The sequence below is a fragment of the Curcuma longa genome, chromosome 8 (assembly GCF_044706935.1).
Source record: "Curcuma longa cultivar G26 ecotype Majalengka, Jawa Barat chromosome 8, ITB_CL_G26_1.1, whole genome shotgun sequence".
Lineage (NCBI taxonomy): Eukaryota > Viridiplantae > Streptophyta > Magnoliopsida > Zingiberales > Zingiberaceae > Curcuma > Curcuma longa.
This window is the reverse complement of record NC_133868.1, coordinates 4,244,652-4,261,976: the sequence shown is the minus strand read 5'-3', so window position 1 is coordinate 4,261,976 and position 17,325 is coordinate 4,244,652. Positions and strand designations below refer to the sequence as shown.

The following is a 17,325-nucleotide window of genomic DNA, read 5'->3' as shown; positions in this document are numbered from 1 at the left end:
TCTTAACTTTAGGTTTCCAATGAAATCTTGGATTAGACCGACACCTACAGTTCCACTCCAGGAACACGTCCTTACCCACTCCACTAGGGAGAATTTACTTGAGTTGCCAACAAATCCTCCTGACTGCCTAGACTTTTACCAAGCCTTGGTCCTCCTGACCTGCTTGGATTTTATCATGCTTCCCGGTCCTCCTAACACTGTCTGGACTTGCACCTGGTGCACTTGACGTGTTAAGTCTTTTGCTTGATCCTCCAGACCAAGACTTGTCTTTGCCTAGCCGCAACTAGAACTTTGCTTTGCTTAGCCTCAACTTGGACTTTCCTGTGCTTCCTACACACTAAATCAACTTGTTAGTCCAACCACACACTTAACTTGAACCTCATGTCATTATCAAAACTAAGGTTCGATCATCTAGTGCTTTCCGCACCAATACAAGGCAATCTCCACATGTGTCTTAGGGGTTGTTCCAAGTCAAAAGCTCACTTTTTAAAAATTTGCCAAACATGAGTTTTAAAAAAGATATTTTCAAAACATTAGAATTTTTTAATTAATTTTTAAGAGGCCTTTTAAAGATAAGATCTTTCAAGAATTACCTCCCCTCAACTAGACACTCTCTTAGGACATCTTTGTTAACCACACGGATTTTCTGTCTATATGTTTTAGGGTTCTAGAGCTAGTGTTGACCTAAAGGTTGTATCTAAGTATTGGTCAATCAACTTTCAAAGATTTATATTTTTGAAAACCATAGTATAGGTACACACAACATACATGAATCTCAAATAATTATCAAATTTTTTAAAAATAGTTTTTAAAAAATAGTTTAATAATTTTTGAAAATATTTTCTAAAACTTTGTGGTTTAATAGTACTTAATATCTCATCCATTCTAAGTGCCTCAGTACATGACATGTAATGGTTGCCTTATGGATTTTGTGAGATATTGTGTCAATTTTATCTTTATTCATTTAAGTTAATTCTACTTAGTGTTTGACCTTGTGTTAAATTTAGGTTTTAACTGTCAATTAGTTAAGTTCACATTTCCAAAATTAATTTCTAAGTTGTGGCGAGGCATGTGTCTTCTTGGTTATCGGAATAACGACCACTTCCATAAGTAAAGTCATTTTAAGAAATTATGACCTTAATCAACTTCTTGAGAAACCTTGGTCTAACTAGTCAAAAATATAACGAGGTAGTTTCAATTAGGTCAGCTTAGTTAAACATATCAAGCATGGTACTCGTTACCCCACTTGGTTACCTTGATCAAATTTTTCTAACATACTATCATCTCGCCCCACCCTAGTACTATGTTGGGCAAGTGTCAACCAGCTAATTGACTAGGTCTCGTCTTCATCATAAATTGGATTACCGACTATTTCGATCTTGTCCTTGTTGGGATCGGTGCGTTCACTAGAGGGATGTGAATAGCATTTTTTCGATCTTTCTCTGCGAGATAGTTAGCGGAAGTAAATAATAATAAGAAAGAAAAAGATCAAACGCTAACCCGGTTATTTACTTGGTATCCACCTCAATGAGGTGACTAGTCCAAGGATCCACACACGCCGCCGATGATTCCACTATGAAAAATCTCCTTTTCAAAGAACACTTTGAAGGCGGAGAAACCTTTATAAATCGATCTCTTCCTTTCACAGGATGTTTAATGAAGTTTAGAGGAAGAGGAATAAAGTTTACAAAGATTGGAGTTCGTGCAAGAATGTAAGAGAATGAATCACCACTTCTCCAATCGTCAAATTGCGTTTTTATAGAATTTCGTACATCAGTCGACTGCTCCAAGGGCCAGTCGACTGATGGGCTTCAACGACTCTTTAATCTGCATTTAATCTGCCAGTTGTTGCCCCAACGGTAGCTTAGCAGTCGACTGCTCCAACGTCAGTCGACTGATGTCAGTCGACTGCTCACTCGACTGATCTTTCTGTGACTTCGGTGTGCTTCTGATCAACCACCAGTCGACTAGTCAATCTGATCAGATGACTGGTCTGTCAGTCGACTGGTGAAGCACTGGTCAGTCGACTGATCAGCTGAAACTCCTCTTCAGCTTCTTCTTCAGCTCTTAACCTTGACGCAAGCCTTCAAACGTCTTTCACAAGCCTCGTGTCCTTCCTTGTACTAACTTGAGACGTTTGCCTCAGCTTCGTCGTGCTAAGTCTTCCTTTGCCAAGAGGTCGCGCCTCCGGGACTTCATCCTTTACCAAGAGGCCTCGCCTCCGGGACTTCACCTTTGCCAAGAGGCCGCGCCTCCGGGACTTCACCATTTGCCAAGAGACCGCACCTCCGGGACTTCACTATTTGCCAAGTCTTCCAACCTGGACTTTCCTGTGAACTCAATTCACACATGTTAGATCACCAACATTGCCTAACTTAAACTCATTTTAGCCAAATATTAAAATCCAATTCACTTGGGGCAAGATTGCACCAACAGTCCTCCGTATCTTTCTCAAGAAAAATTGTATCCAAGTAAAAAGAAAAGAACTTATGACCTTTAAGATTTTGGGTACTACCATCATACTATAAGGCTTCCTCATCTGGAACCTGCCTATCATAATCTTGACCACGTACCTCACGATCTTCAAGATCTTGCACCGTTAGATGCTGAAACTTGTGCTTCAAACTGAGACGACTGATGCAGGAGGATTTGAAGATTTTTATTATTAATTTTGATAATTTTTATTTTTAATAATTTTTGGTATTTAGAGTAATTTTAAAAAATTTTAATTTTTTATTTTAGAATTTTCTTAAATTCATTTAGGATTTTTAAGATTGAGTCTAGTCAAAATTTTCTTAGGATTTTATATTTGAAGTTTGTTTAGGATTTCGTGTCTGTTAAGCAAATTTTCTTTTTATTAGGAATTTTTCTTTTCGAGTTTGTTAAGAAAAAAAAAATTTTATTAAGATTTTTTTTTTGAGTTTGTTAAGAAATTTTTCTTTTTTTAGGAATCTTTCTTAGGGTTTGGGTGTATATAAACATCTTATGAGTTGATGTTTAGGAAGAAAAAATTTTGGTTTAATAATAATTTTGGCAATGTCATTTATTTCGCTATCTCCTATTATTCTTCCGAATTAATAGGTTTTAAAAGATTATTTCTGACGTTCGCAGTCGAACCAACGGATTCAATATTGCCCCCGGGATAATCGCTATCATGTCCACCGTCAGTTGGTGTCAGAGCATTGCCCGTAGGATAATCGCTATCCCGTCCGGCGTCAGTTGATATCAGAGCTTTCAGATCCGATGGATCGTCGTCATGGTGGTTATCATGGTTGTGACAGACAAGTTCCGATAGAGAAAGTCTCACACCTTGAACGTTACACGCAAGACGAGATTCTTGATCTATAGAGACAAGTTACAAAGTTATGCCAACGTCTAGCAACACAAGATCGTAAAAGTCAGCTCTCAAATCCGATGGATCGTCGTCATCGTCGTGGTCGTGATCGTGGTGGTGATAGGCAGGTTCCGACTGAAGAAGCCTCGCACCATGATCGTAGCATTCGAGATGAGATACTTCAAGATCTATAGAGACAAGTCACAAAGTTATTCCAGCGTCTAGAGATGCAAGATCATAAAAGTCGTAAGTTCCTTTATTCTTCTTTTGATAATTCATTAATTTCTAATCAAGGAGAGATGTCGAATCAATGCAAGGTGAAATCAGTGGCGGATGTAGTAAGGGACCCGGGGGGGCCATGGCCCCCCCAGCCCACGTACGCTACGACCACGCAGGCGCTGGTCCGAGTGCAGGTGCGCGCCCGGGCGCGCCGCGTGCGCATGTCTTCCCAAGGTCAGGCCGTGCAGCGCCTGCTCGACGCCCGCAAGGACAAGCTTGATCTTCTCGAGAAAGCAGAGGTGCACGGATGGATGCCATATTCCCGATTCATCTTCTCTTAGAATACAGGAGATGATTCACCCCAAACCCTCTTCTTGTCCTCGGAGGAGACGGGAACTCATCGGACGCCCCCTGGTCGTCGCGTGGACGCCCGATCCGCATCCTCCCACCTATGCGAGCAAGAAAGGTTGAAATTTGACTGGTGGGGTTCTCTCTTCGTGAGGGACGCTGTCTCGGACGACGAGCTGTGGGCTGCCTCCGCCTCCGGGTTCACACATTCTACAAGTTCAATGAGTCCTTTGGTATCGAGGTGAGAATCGGAAACGAGCAGCTCAATTTGTTGGCTCTTCTCATATATGAACTGCTGTAAAATATGTTTTTTGATCGATTTGCTCTCATGCTCTTATGACATTCGGTATCATATTGATGGTTGTTGTTAATTTTCAAGTTCTGTTAGGATTACAAGACGTATGTTACGAAAAGGGAGTTGGATGGTTTGCGAGATCGCATTGCTGGAAGAACTCCAGGATACAATGCAGTTGCTTGTATAAATGCCACACTGCCAGTATCCACATTTGGTGGTTATGCAGAAGAACTGTGCTCTCTATGTAAGGTCCGTAATTTCCTTCATCCATCGAAATTAAATGGCTAGTGAAACAATATAATGCAGATCGTGAATGAATTCGAATTTCTTTGTGCTACATTACAATGCATCCATTCATTGACCACTGGGAATTAACAATCCCAAAGCTTTTCAACTTAACAGAAATCTTTTCTTGTGAATTATTAATTAACCAATCATGCTGTTAATTGAAAGTCTATCATGACTCTCATTGCCACGAGAGGCCTTTGAGAACTCCTACAGCATAGAAAGAAAGCTAAATTTAGGTCCTGAATGTAGGATCGTAACATCCGACAATTTGACATTTATAATTTATCGTATGTATTAACTGTTGACATTAGAAAGCTGGAATTGATTTTAGTCCTTGGGGTTTTGATGATACATGTTAATTTGTCCTCCTATTGTACAAGCCATAGATTTATACACTATTATGATTTATATTGCTTGATTTTATTTGTTTTCCTTTTTTAGATTCCTTAATTTTGTATTTTCTTTTATAAAATGATTAATTTTAGTCTTAGGCATTTTAATCAAATCTTATGAGTTTAGAAATTAAAGTGTCTAAATGGTTTATTAGTTAAAGTTGGAATTGCTATTTTAATATTTGATGAAATGATAAAAAGTTTGATATTTTTTATGTTGTTATTATTCACTAACTTAATATTTGATTTAATATTATTGTTATTAATTATTATTGACCTATTTGAAATAATTCCAGCTTTTCAGTATTAAATATTTCAAATGGGGAAAATCAAAACGATTGATAAGTTTTTTCAAAAGAAGAGAGCAAATGAACCAGCTTTTCAGTATTATGCTATGTTAGGTTTTTGTGCTAAGGATTATAAATATTAATTTAGTTATTCTTTATTTTTTTTATAATTATTTAATTGATTAAGGTTGTACTTAGGTCCTTGATATGTATCTTTGGACAATTTTTGGATTCAAATGAGTATATCGTTTTCATTATATGGCCCCCCCCCCCCCCCCCAAATATGAAATCCTAGATCCGCCCCTGGGTGAAATGATAGAGATTTGAAATCGAAAAGAAAAATTTCTAATAAAAAAGAAAATTTTTTAACAGACTCAAAATCCTAAAAATCCTAAACGGACTTCAAATATAAAATCTTAAGAAAAATTTTAATAGACTCAATCCTAAAAATCCTAAACGAATTTAAAAAAATCCTAAAATAAAAAATAAAACTTTTCAAAACTACTCTAAATACCAAAAACTCTAAAAATTACTAAAAATAAAAATTATCAAAATTAATAATAAAAATCTTCAAATCCTCCTACATCAGTCGTCCCAAGTTGAAAATAGCTCGTCCTCGAGTTCATAAAAGTATCATCAGTATCCCCCGAACACGGACTCAAATGTTTCATATTAAAAACGTTGGAAGTCTTCAAGTGACTCAGAAGGCATAACTTGTATGTATTATCATTGATTTTCTGCAGTATCTCACACGGCCCAATCTTTAGATCTTCCTGCATCAACTACCCTTTGCTTGTGATATGTGCTAGAAATGTTCCACATTCAATCGTTTTAAATCACCTTTCAACGATTTTAGGATTTGGAGGAAACAGAATTGAATTATATCATGGCAAAAATTGTTCTACTTCACCCACATGAAAGGATATCTATCTATTTACATAAAATTTTTAGAGTGGGCGATGAAATCATCGTCATAAAATTTTAAATTATTATTTTAAATTTTATAACAATTCTTTTTTTTTACAAAATCACCATGAATTAATTTAATATCTTAATCGACATCTTTACATAGGGTAAAACTAAAACTTGATCTAGTTTTTTAAAATTTTCAGAATATTGTAAATATATTCAAGAAAGAAAATGACTTAATACAATTGTTTATATCGATAAACTTTCATTTTTTGAAAAAAAATTATTTTTTACTTCTTATTTATTCTATTAATGAGAGGTGTTCTGAAAAACGAATAGTATAAGGGGTAAAATGAAATTTTCTCTATAATTAAAGATAAAGCGATCGTCTTCTCTCACCTTATCCGCTCCGACGAAGCCGCTTCTCAAAGATGGCGACGGCGCTTCTCCACTTCTCCGCCGCATCGGCCGCCTCCTCTCCTCTCTTCACCACCCCCATTTTCCCCCGCGGGCTCCCTTCCCCTGCCGCCCGACTCCACTGCCCCCCTCTATCGGTCCGACGGCGGGGGCGGGCATCGACGACGGCGAAGGCGTACAAGGTGACGATCGAGCACGAGGGGGAGTCGCGGACGGTGGAGATGGAGGAGGACGAGACGATCCTGGGTCGGGCGCTGGAGGAGGGGCTGGCGGTGCCGCACGACTGCAAGTTGGGGGTTTGCATGACCTGCCCGGCCCGGCTGGTGAGCGGCACCGTGGATCAGAGCGAGGGGATGCTCAGCGACGACGTCGTCGAGCGGGGATACGCCCTCCTCTGCGCCTCCTACCCGCGCTCCGACTGCCACATCCGAACCATCCCGGAGGAGGAGCTGCTCTCCCTCCAGCTCGCCACTGCCAACGATTGAATTAAGTAAGCCCTCCTGATACTCGAATCGTTTGATTTCGCCGCCGATGATGGCAAATTCCATTCCGTAATTTCCCTCTTAGTTGTAGGCGTGCTTAAATCAGTAGAAATAAAATAATTAAATAAATCTTTAGTCTTTTTGGGAGAGCTTTATGGTTGGTTGTTCATGATCTGCGCTTTCTTTCTTTGGTTTGGGACCTTCTCATTGTTCTTGACTAATGAACATAAGAATGTCTTAAATTGTTCAACCATATTAATTGGTGTAAGCTAAAATAATTATACTTATAAAATTATTTCCTTAGGCATTTGTAAGTTAATTTTCATATTTGTTTTGCTCTTGTAAGCTAAAATCTTCCCTTGAATTTAAGATGCTTTAAGAAATCCATCAGGATTTTAAATTGATCAAATTGCGTAGTTTTGATTTTGGCTAGTGTATTTGATCATTTTAAATGTTCCATTGAATTGAAGATGAAGAAAAAAACGTAGGACCGATCGTGTGGGGCCGCTAAGGTGGTGGATTCTATCCTTTTTGCATAAGAAGATGAAGAAAAGAAGATGCTTTAAGAAATCCATCATGAATTGAGATTGGTCAAATTGAATAGTTTTAACCATCATAGCATTTTGATTAAAACACTTTGATATTGAATAAAACAATCTAATTTAACTATTTGAAGCCTCGCTTCAAATATGCCTCTGGATGCGGTGTGGTGGTAAGTGATAAGGCATTTTCCCTATGCAACGAGAATTCAATTTTCACATAGGACATTCTATGTCTACGATGCTTCAACTACTCGTGATATTAGACACCACATAATGAGCAAAAAGGATTTTATCATTTTACCTAACAAAAATGCTCTATTTGGTAAATATAAAAGAGGTGTCAAGGCGATATGCCAATTGTGTAAGCATTTTACATCTAAGGAAGAATATATTTCAGTCAATTTTTTTTTTTTAAATTTAGGTGTTCAAAAATTACTAAAGTTAGATTACTTTTCACCTAGTTCATCTACCGAGTAAATATTTGATGCATACTCAAAAGTAAACTTCCAAAATATTCATCTCATTTGAGATTCAAACCCTTCTCCTCTTATTGTTCTTCTAAGTATTTTTACCACTACACCACATCCGAATAAGTTATTTCAATAGCTTTAGTAAATATCACAATAGAGTACCTAGTTTGGTAAATATCAAACCTTGAGACGTTGTTTGGTAAATTGTTGATAATGTTGTGGAGGGTAAACATGGTCCATGAGCCTAGCAAACTCAAACAAAATTGTAGCAAAGGTCAACATGTCGTATACAAATTTTATCATCAAAGCAAATACTAAGGTCAGTCAGGCCTGATCGACTGAAGGGATGATAGATACTTGGTCATCTCCAGTTCTAGTTGTGTACGAATGGCATGGAATATATCGAATATGCAAAGATCTCAAAGAGTCTTTCAGAAACTTTGAAAAAATAATGAACAAATCCATGTAAATGAAAACAGAAGCTCACTGAAACTGATGGAGGAAAGAGGAGATTGTAAAGCAAATCGGATCTTATTCACAGAAGATACTCTGGATGATTAGTCGGAGCCAAAAGTGTTCTCCCCGCTGTAAGTCATATACAGGAAGCCATCCTCATCCCTGTGTTCCTTGTAAATCACAGACAACGTCGCAGCTACAAGAAAAATATCATCACTCTTCATGATGAGAAAACATGTTCAAACATAAAAAAATGTAACTTCGGCAATAATATCTTACCTGTGGATGGTAGTGTATTGTCAACGAAGACGAAGATGGCCTTCTCAGCGGTAAGCTTGATCCTCTTGCGAATCACATGAACAAATTGTCCCACAGTGAGGTCGGCTGGTGCAAGGTACCTGCGTTAAGTTATACAGCCCATTCAATATCTTGGAATAGTATTCATCAGTCGAAGCGAACCTGATAAAGCAATCTTGACAAAGCGATCAAGTATTAAACTAATCCAGATTCAACAACTCTTATTCTGGCATCAAAGTAGTGTAATATATAGTAGAGAAAACAAACTAAAAGAGCATCTACAGATGCAGGGAAAATTGATTAAAAATTAAAGACAAATAGAAAACCAGAAAAAAAAAAAGCTTGGTAAGAATCTCTATGGAAGAATAATTAGCTTTTGCAAATAAATGGTGACAAATTACTGCACCTAGTGGTTACTACACATCATTATCATCCTTTTTGACAAACCATATTAGTCCGAACATTTTAGTACCAGCTATATGAAACTTTATGCAATTCAGATTATTTAAATTATTATTATTATTATTGACATTAACTAACTACAGGACACGTGGATTTTTTACTGGGTTCCTAATCCCCCAAGTTAGTACGTCTAAGGCCTATGCACGGGAAGACGCTCATCTACTAATGGCTTCCTTGTTGAAACTTTTCCGGAGATGGAGAAACCTATCTTACAATCCAAAACAAAAATAACGAGTAAGTACAAAATAGTAAGACTTAAAAGGAAACCCGTGTAGCTGATCTGGAAGTCCTTGAGCGTCGTGTACTCCTTCTGGAACTTCCCCAGTTACACGAGTAGGGTATTGGTCACGTTCAGCAGCACCGCAGGACGAAGAGTAGTGAAGATTAGAGTTTCTCCTTGTGGTGTAGGTTAAAGCCCTTATTTAGACTATTTCGGGTGCTTGGAATCGATTCTATCCTAATCCGGTTCCATCGATCTATTGGGACCGATTCTTCCTAATTCGAGAGCCTGAACCATCCAGGGGCGCTTGGACCGTCCGCGAGCCTGGAGTAACATCCGAGCGCCCAAATTCAGTCAACTCGAGTTTGACCCGAGTTGACCCCGGATTTGGTTCGGGTGTTTCTGTTTACACCTCGTATGCTTCCTCAATCTTGCTTCCAACTCCTGGTTCTTGCAAAATAAACATACAAAAATGCAAGCAACTTAAACCTTGTAGTCTGTCTAATTTACTAGGCTTACCTAAGCCTACCCTGTAGGTCTAACCTATTAGGTTTACCCTTGCCTAACTTTCAGTTAGGACTAGTCACTTTCATAGATAGACTTCCCACCTCTCAAACATCCGATCACTTTTGACTTGTTTGAACTTTTCTTTGTCTAACCTCCAATTAGAACTAGTCATTTTGATAGGTAGACTTTTCACCTGCCAAACATCCAATCACCCTTGATCTATTTGGACTTTCCCTTGCCTAATCTCCAATTAGAACTTCTTGTCTAGCTTCACTCACTAGGATTTTCTGCCCAACTTCATTCACCAGGTTTTCCTTGCCCAACCTCTAACTAGGACTTTCTCTGCCTAGCCTCCAGTTAGGATTTCTCCTACCTAGCCTCAACTAGGACTTCTTGCTAGTCTTCCGGTTAACCTGACCTAACTAGGTTTCACTCATATCCAAATATCAAGTTATGTTTGGATCAACCTTTAGTCAAACTGACTAGACCTACGTGTATTGTCAAATATCGAAACTCTGAGGACAGATTAGTACTTCTTGCACCAACAATCTTCCCTTTTTTTATGTTTGACAATTTCTTAAGTTAAATCTCAGTCAGGGTTTATAAATCTGGAAAACTTTTAGATTTTTAACATAAGCTCTTCTCCCCTTTTTCATACATCAAAAAGATTATTTTATTGTACCAACAATTAGGGTATTTCCTATAGTCACAACTTAGTCTGGACATTTCTTAAAAGATCATAGTAGATGTCAAAATGATTTTAAGATACTTTTTTAAAGAAGTGACCCAATTTTTTCAACAAATTTTCAAAGTAGTTTTAAAAGTGTTTTTCAAATGAGTTTTCCAAAATAATTTGTGAAAGGATTTTTTAAGTTATCTTAAAACTAATTTTTTTTCAAGTGACTTTCAAAAGAATTTTTAAAGATATTTTCAAAATAGATGATTTTGAAAGACTATTCATTATCCTTTTAATTCAGAACCTCCCTCTTAACCTGGCACATCCTTAAGGCTCTTTGTTAACCACAAAGTAACCTCCCTATGTGTCTTAGAGTTTGACTCAAATTAAAGAATAATTTAAGATAATTTTAAATATAATTTTGAAATGGTTTTCAAAATATTTTCATAGATTTATAAAAAATAATTTTAAAATAATTTTGATCTACTGATTTGAACATCCCCTCAATCTGTCACTTCCGTAGGGCTCCTTGTTATCCATAAGGCAAGCTCCCTATGTGTTAAAAAATTAATTAAATCAACAGAACAAATAACTTATGATTTCCAGAAATAATTTTTCAAAATATGAATTTTTAGACTTCCCTCTAAATATGACACTCCCTTAGGGTTTCTTATTGACCACAAGGCAATCTCCTTATGTGTCTTAGGGGCTGTTCCAAGTAAAAATAATAATTTAGAAAATATTTTGCAAAACATGAGTTCTCAAAAGAAATATTTTTAAAAAGTTAGAATTCTTCAAATTAATTTTTAAGATCTTTTAAAAGTAAGATCTTTCAAGAATATCTCTCCCTCAACTATACACTCTCTTAAGGCATTCTTGTTAACCATAAGAATTTTTTGTCTATGTGTCTTAGGGTTCTAAATCTAGTGTTGACCTAAAGGTTTTGTATCTTAGTATTGGTCAATCAATTTTTAAAGATATAGAGTTTTGAAAACTTTAGCATATAAGTACATTCAGTAAACATGAATTTCAAATAATTATCAATTTTCAAAAATAATTTTTAGAAAATGATTTTATAGTTTTTCTTGAAAGTATTTTCAAAACTTGATAATTTAATTGTCTTTATCATCTTACTCATTCTAAGTGTCTTAGTACATGACATACAGTCCCCGGGGCAATGGTGCAACGGTAGGACATCCGTGCCCAGGGACCCGCGGTTCGGTCTCCAGCTACGGCGTATTTGTAGGAATTTTCCTCCAAATGGGGAACGCAATCAAAGGATGTTGGGCATCTGGATTGGCCGCCGTATGCGCTTCCCGATTTACCCTGGTGGTCGGTTTGAGTCCATGAGACTGACTGGGATTTATCATTTTTTTTCTTAGTACATGACATACAATAGTTGCCTTATGCGTTTCATAAAATGATTTGTTAATTTTATCTTCATTAATTTAGATTAAGTTCTAATGAGTGTTTGACTTTGTGTTAGATTTAGGTTTAACCGCCAGTTGGTTAAGTTCACATTTCAAAAATTGACTTTCAAGTCGTTGCAAGGTAGGCGCCTTCTTGGTTATCAGAATCAACGACCACTTCCTTAGACAAAGCCTTTTTAAGAAATTATGACCTTAATCAACTTCTTGAGAAATCTTGGTTTAACTAGTCTAGGATATAGTGAGGTAGCTTTAGTTAATTTCACTTAGCTAAGCAGACCAAGTAAGGTACTCCTTACCCCACTTGACTACTTAGACTAAACTTCTTTAACGTACTATCATTTCGCCCCACCTTGATACTATGTTGGGCAAGATCTAATATTCATGTATCATTAACTAACTGTTCTAGACTAAGCATGCAATAAGTAAACATGATGACATGACATTTAAGTATATTTAAAATAAAGCATATGCATGTACATGACAGTATGCATAAGTTAAACAAGTTAAGCAATTTTTAATTTCTAATAATGTATCAAAATTCTTGATTTGATATATTTCATATGGATCTGTGAATGTGTCAATCTACTTTAACACATGTTAAATTTTATTATGTTTTTATTTCATTTGGTAAAATTTTAACTTAGTTTCATAATTATAACTATTTTATTATAATTAAGTTTATGGATTTTTAATTAATGTTTGTTTTTAAATTTATTAATTTATTTTAGTTTGTATGATTAATTTATTTATGTTTGAATTATTCATTTTATTTTTTTAAATGATTAATTTATTTATGTTTGATTATTAATTTATTTGAGTTTTAGATGTGAATTAAGTTATGTTTTATAATTAAATAGAACTTAATTATAATTGATTTTATTATTTAAATTCAAATTTTTAAGATTTAATTTTTAAGATTTATCTGAATTATAATTAAGTTATGTTCCATAATTAAATGAAACTTAATTTGACTTGTTAAAATTTATAGCTTTATTTTCTTGAATTTTAGAATTTAATTTCAAATTTTTCGATTTAATTTTGAATTTTTAGAATTATTCATTGTTCAGAATTAAAAGATACACGATTATAATTAATTTTATTATTTAAAATTTAACTTTAATATTTAAATTTGAATTAGTATTTTTATTTTAAAATTTATTGTAAAAATTTTTAGAATTTAATTTTAAATTTTTTTTATTGGTTAAATTATTAATTTTAGATTTTTTCCTATAGATTTTCAATTTTTCTCATTATTATGATTATCTTAATTATTTAATTCTGAGTTATTATTAAATTTAAATTATTTAATTTATCTTGATGATTATTAATTTTATCTTAGATTGAATGAATTATTATTAATTTTTAAATTTATTAAATTTGAATTTATCAATTATGGATTATCTTAATTGAATAAATTAAAGAATTTGATCTAATTTTTTATTTATTTGAATTAAATCTATATTAATTAAATTTGAATTATTAATAATAAAATTTGTTAAATTTGAATTAGTTAAATTATTATTTAATTCAAATTTATTAATTAATTTATTCAAATTAGATAAATTTTTATTGTTGATAAGATTTAGATTTAAAATTTTCAAATTAATTAAATTTAAATTTTTTAAATTAATTAAAATTTAAATTTTTTAAGATTTTCAATTTTTCAAATTAATTAAATTATTTTTATTAATTAAATTTTCATATTTATTTGAATTTTTCAAATTTATTAATTTTGAATCTTCTAAATTTTTTGAATTAGTTAAATTGTTTAAATTATTCAAATTAGATAATTATAAATTTTTTGAATTGTTTGAATTTGTCAAATTAGGTGACTTTGCAATTTTTGAACTAGTCAAATTAATATTTTTATTAATTAAATTAATATTATTTAAATTATCGATAAAAGTAGATCTAATATGCAAAATCCTATGGGTATTTTCATAAATAAATGAAATTACCAAAATCGCATCCCCATTCCCCTAATTCCGATTTTGCCTCCATCTTCTTCTTCGGACATCGATTTTTGTAGTGTCCGCGTTTCTGGCACTTGAAGCACATAATGTGCTCTTTCGTCGGACTCCTAGCATTGGTTGCTCCTTTGCCGTCGGTGGTGTTGTCTGAGTATTATAAGTAGGACAATGATTTTAAATGTCCTCTCTCCCTGCACTTAAAACAAATAATATGAAATTTTAAATGAACTTTAAAATTTATACCTTTCTCCTCCTCTATCTTTGCCGTCTTGCTCTCATGGTGATTATTCCTATCGAGAGCAGACTTATTCTGATACCAATTGTAAGACCGATACATGCGCTAAAGGGGGTGAACAGCGTTCTTGTCGTTCATTCGCTCTATTAAAAACTCACAGTTGGATATTAGAATCACAAGCACATAACATACGGATTTTTTACTTAGTTCCTAATCCTCCCCCCCCCCCCCCCCGGGTTAGTACGTCCAAGACCTATGCACGGAAAGGCGCCCGCCCACTAATGACCTCCTTTTCGAAACTTTTTCGAAGGTGGAGAAACTCATCTTACAGTCCAAAACAAGAATAAAGAATAAGTGCAAAATAGTAAGACTTAAAAGGAATCCCGTGTAGTCGATCTAGAAGTCCTTGAGCGCCGTGCACTCCTCCTGGAACTTCTCCGGTTGCATGAGTAGGGTGTTGGTCGCATTCGACAGCACCATAGGACGAAGAATAGTGAAGATTAGAGTTGCTCCTTGTGGTGCAAGTTGAGGCCCTTATATAGACTCTTTCGGACGCCTGGATTCTTATCCAAGCGTCTGGAACCGATCCTATCATGATCCGATTTCGTTGGTCTATCGAGGCCAATTCTTCCTGATGCAGGAGCCTGGATTCTTATCCAAACGCCTAGAATCGATCCTATCATGATCCAATTTCGTCGGTCTATCGAGGCTAATTTTTCCTGATCTGAACGCTTGTACCGTCTGGGCGCCTAGAGTAACATCTGGGCACCCAGATGCAGCCAACTCGAGTTTGATCCAAGTTGACCCCGAACTTAGTCCGGCTGCTTCTATTTGCTCCTCTTTTAATCTTGCCTCTAGCTTCTGATTCCTACAAAATAAGCATACAAACATGCAAACAACCTAAGCTTTATCTGTAATTTGTCTGACCTACTAGGCTTTACCTAAGCCTTACCCTGTAAGTCTAACCTACTAGGCTTACCTGTGTCTAACTTTCAATTAGAACTAGTCACTTTTATAGGTAGATCTTCCACCTGTCAAACATTGGGTTACCCTTGACCTGTTTGGACTTTTCTTTGTCTTAACCTCCAGTTAAGACTAATCACTTCCATAGGTAGATTACTCACCTGCCAAACATCCGATCACCCTTGACCTGTTTGGACTTTTCCTTGACTAACCTCCAGTTATGACTTCCTACCTAACTTCATTCACCAAGACTTCTTGTCGAGCTTCACCAGGTCTTCCTTGCTAAGCCTCCAATCAGGACTTTCTCTACCTAGCCTCCCATTACGACTTCTCATGTTTAGCCTCCAATAGGATTGCTCCTGTCTAGCCTCAACTAGAACTTCTTACTAGTCTTCTGGTCAACCTGATCTGACTAGGCTTCACTCACATCCAAACATCAAGCCATGTTTGGCTCAACCCTTAGTCAAACTAATTAAACCTATGTGTATTGTCAAACATCGAAATTCTAAGGACAGACTAATGCTCCTTGCATCAACATCTGCCTCACAAATGAATGAGAAAAACAAACTAGATTCACCCAGCCAAACATTGGTCAAGCTTAATATCTGGGCATTCAAACTAATTTTTTAATACCATGTTGGATTTGTTTGGATGATGAATCATTCAACAGCTTATTAAGGATTAACATTTTCTTAAATGAGTGAAAAAAAATATTCTACCATAAGAAAAGAATGTATATAGGTAGAGACAGTACTATACAATCTCAAAACAGTATATGATCAGAATGGTGAAGATTTATAGCATTAGCCTGATATTTTTGTGAATAGCCTACAATTCAACAGATAACTAAACAAGATTCGATGGATGATAAAAGTTTGTTGAGAAAAAAAGACTAACTTCTTCTTGGTAATGCCTGGAATGTCACTTCTTTGAGCCTTCTCCACAATCACCTACATAAAAAAGAAAAACGAAACAATGAATTATACAGAGTACAATTTTTTAAGTAACCTCATGATATATCACTTACAGGAATCATATCACTATACGTCTCACTGATTTTAGCAGCCTCACCTTTCCTCCATTCTACAATGCAGTGTTTTTTTAGAGTGGAATAAAAAAGAAAACAACTAGAAAGCCATAGTGTCGAATTTAAGCACTACATGAAAATGATACTACTGATGCTTTATACTACTAAACCCCCACTGAAACACATTTGTATGTGCAACTAGATAACACATTTGTCTAATTTGCTTATCACGCCATTGTTCTAGCATTGATAAATATTCAATTCCATCAAATCGTTTTTCAACAAATTAACTAATGTTTCATTTGGTTTCCTTCTGCCTTTTCCACCTTCCAAAAGTAACACATGAATTGAAAAACACTTTTCCCTATCCAAGATTACGATTGAATGAAAGATCACACTTCACAAGCATTACATAGATGGTCAAAGGTGAAATGTAAACTGATTAAATTTATTGAAAGAATCCATATATATAGCTAGAATACTATTTCAAATGAAACAAATGTGTTCTGTGTATGCTAATTAAATAATACAGTACGAGACGAGTATTCTAATGCAAAAAATGCCTACCCGAGTGTCTGTGATCAACGCTAGTAAATGTAGAAGAAAAAACATAACTAATTATATAGGAGAGAAAAATTTAATGCCATCTACAAAAGAGTATTGTAATATATCAGCATTGAAACCCTAATCCTTGTCCATAGCACAAAACCATAACCCAATCAGAAAGATGTTGAACAGATAGAATTTCCATCAAGTAGCCTCCTCTTTAAGAAACAAGAAAATAAAAAAGGCGTAAACCACGACAAAAAATAAAAAAAAAAAACAGACTAATTCCAAAACCCTCATCAACTCAACGTCCTTGTTCCATAAAAAAATGAAGAAGAAAGGAGGCGAAAGTCACAAACCAAGAGGATGATCTAGCTTGAATTTACTCGTCGCCATCGATCTCTTTCTCCTGCAATAAAAAACTGCATTGCCACGCCAATCTCCGTGAGAAAAGAAATCAAAAAAAGACGATCGTCCGTGCGGCTGAATTGGCGAGCCAGACAAGAAAACAAGAAGAAAGATTACGTACCAGGCACAGCGAGAAGAAGAGGAA

At 35.3% G+C, this 17,325-nt stretch overlaps 2 protein-coding genes across 2 annotated transcripts; one reads left to right on the top strand and one right to left on the bottom strand.

Annotated features, from left to right (window-relative positions):
- Positions 1-6,491: 6,491 nt before the first annotated feature.
- On the top strand, positions 6,492-7,269 carry LOC141834143 (ferredoxin C 1, chloroplastic-like). Its single transcript, XM_074721596.1, has one exon. The coding sequence runs from the start codon at positions 6,504-6,506 to the stop codon at positions 6,972-6,974; it is 471 nt and encodes a 156-aa protein (XP_074577697.1). The 5' UTR covers positions 6,492-6,503; the 3' UTR covers positions 6,975-7,269.
- Positions 7,270-8,540: 1,271 nt separating this feature from the next.
- LOC141833400 (autophagy-related protein 8C-like) lies at positions 8,541-17,168 on the bottom strand. Its single transcript, XM_074720830.1, has 5 exons — positions 17,132-17,168; positions 16,227-16,282; positions 16,097-16,149; positions 8,719-8,837; positions 8,541-8,635 (listed from the first exon to the last, which is right to left on the bottom strand). The coding sequence occupies exons 1-5, from the start codon at positions 17,166-17,168 to the stop codon at positions 8,541-8,543; spliced, it is 360 nt and encodes a 119-aa protein (XP_074576931.1).
- Between the last annotated feature and the right edge of the window lie 157 nt (positions 17,169-17,325).

Coding starts and splice junctions, on each gene's coding strand:
- LOC141834143 (XM_074721596.1), top strand. CDS start 6,504: ATGGCGACGGCGCTTCTCCACTTCTCCGCCGCATCGGCCGCCTCCTCT.
- LOC141833400 (XM_074720830.1), bottom strand. CDS start 17,168: ATGGCGACGAGTAAATTCAAGCTAGATCATCCTCTTG. Junction 16,150..16,226: donor CGTATAGTGATATGATTCCT/GTAAGTGATATA, acceptor TTTTTTATGTAG/GTGATTGTGGAGAAGGCTCA. Junction 8,838..16,096: donor CCAGGCATTACCAAGAAGAA/GTTAGTCTTTTT, acceptor AACTTAACGCAG/GTACCTTGCACCAGCCGACC.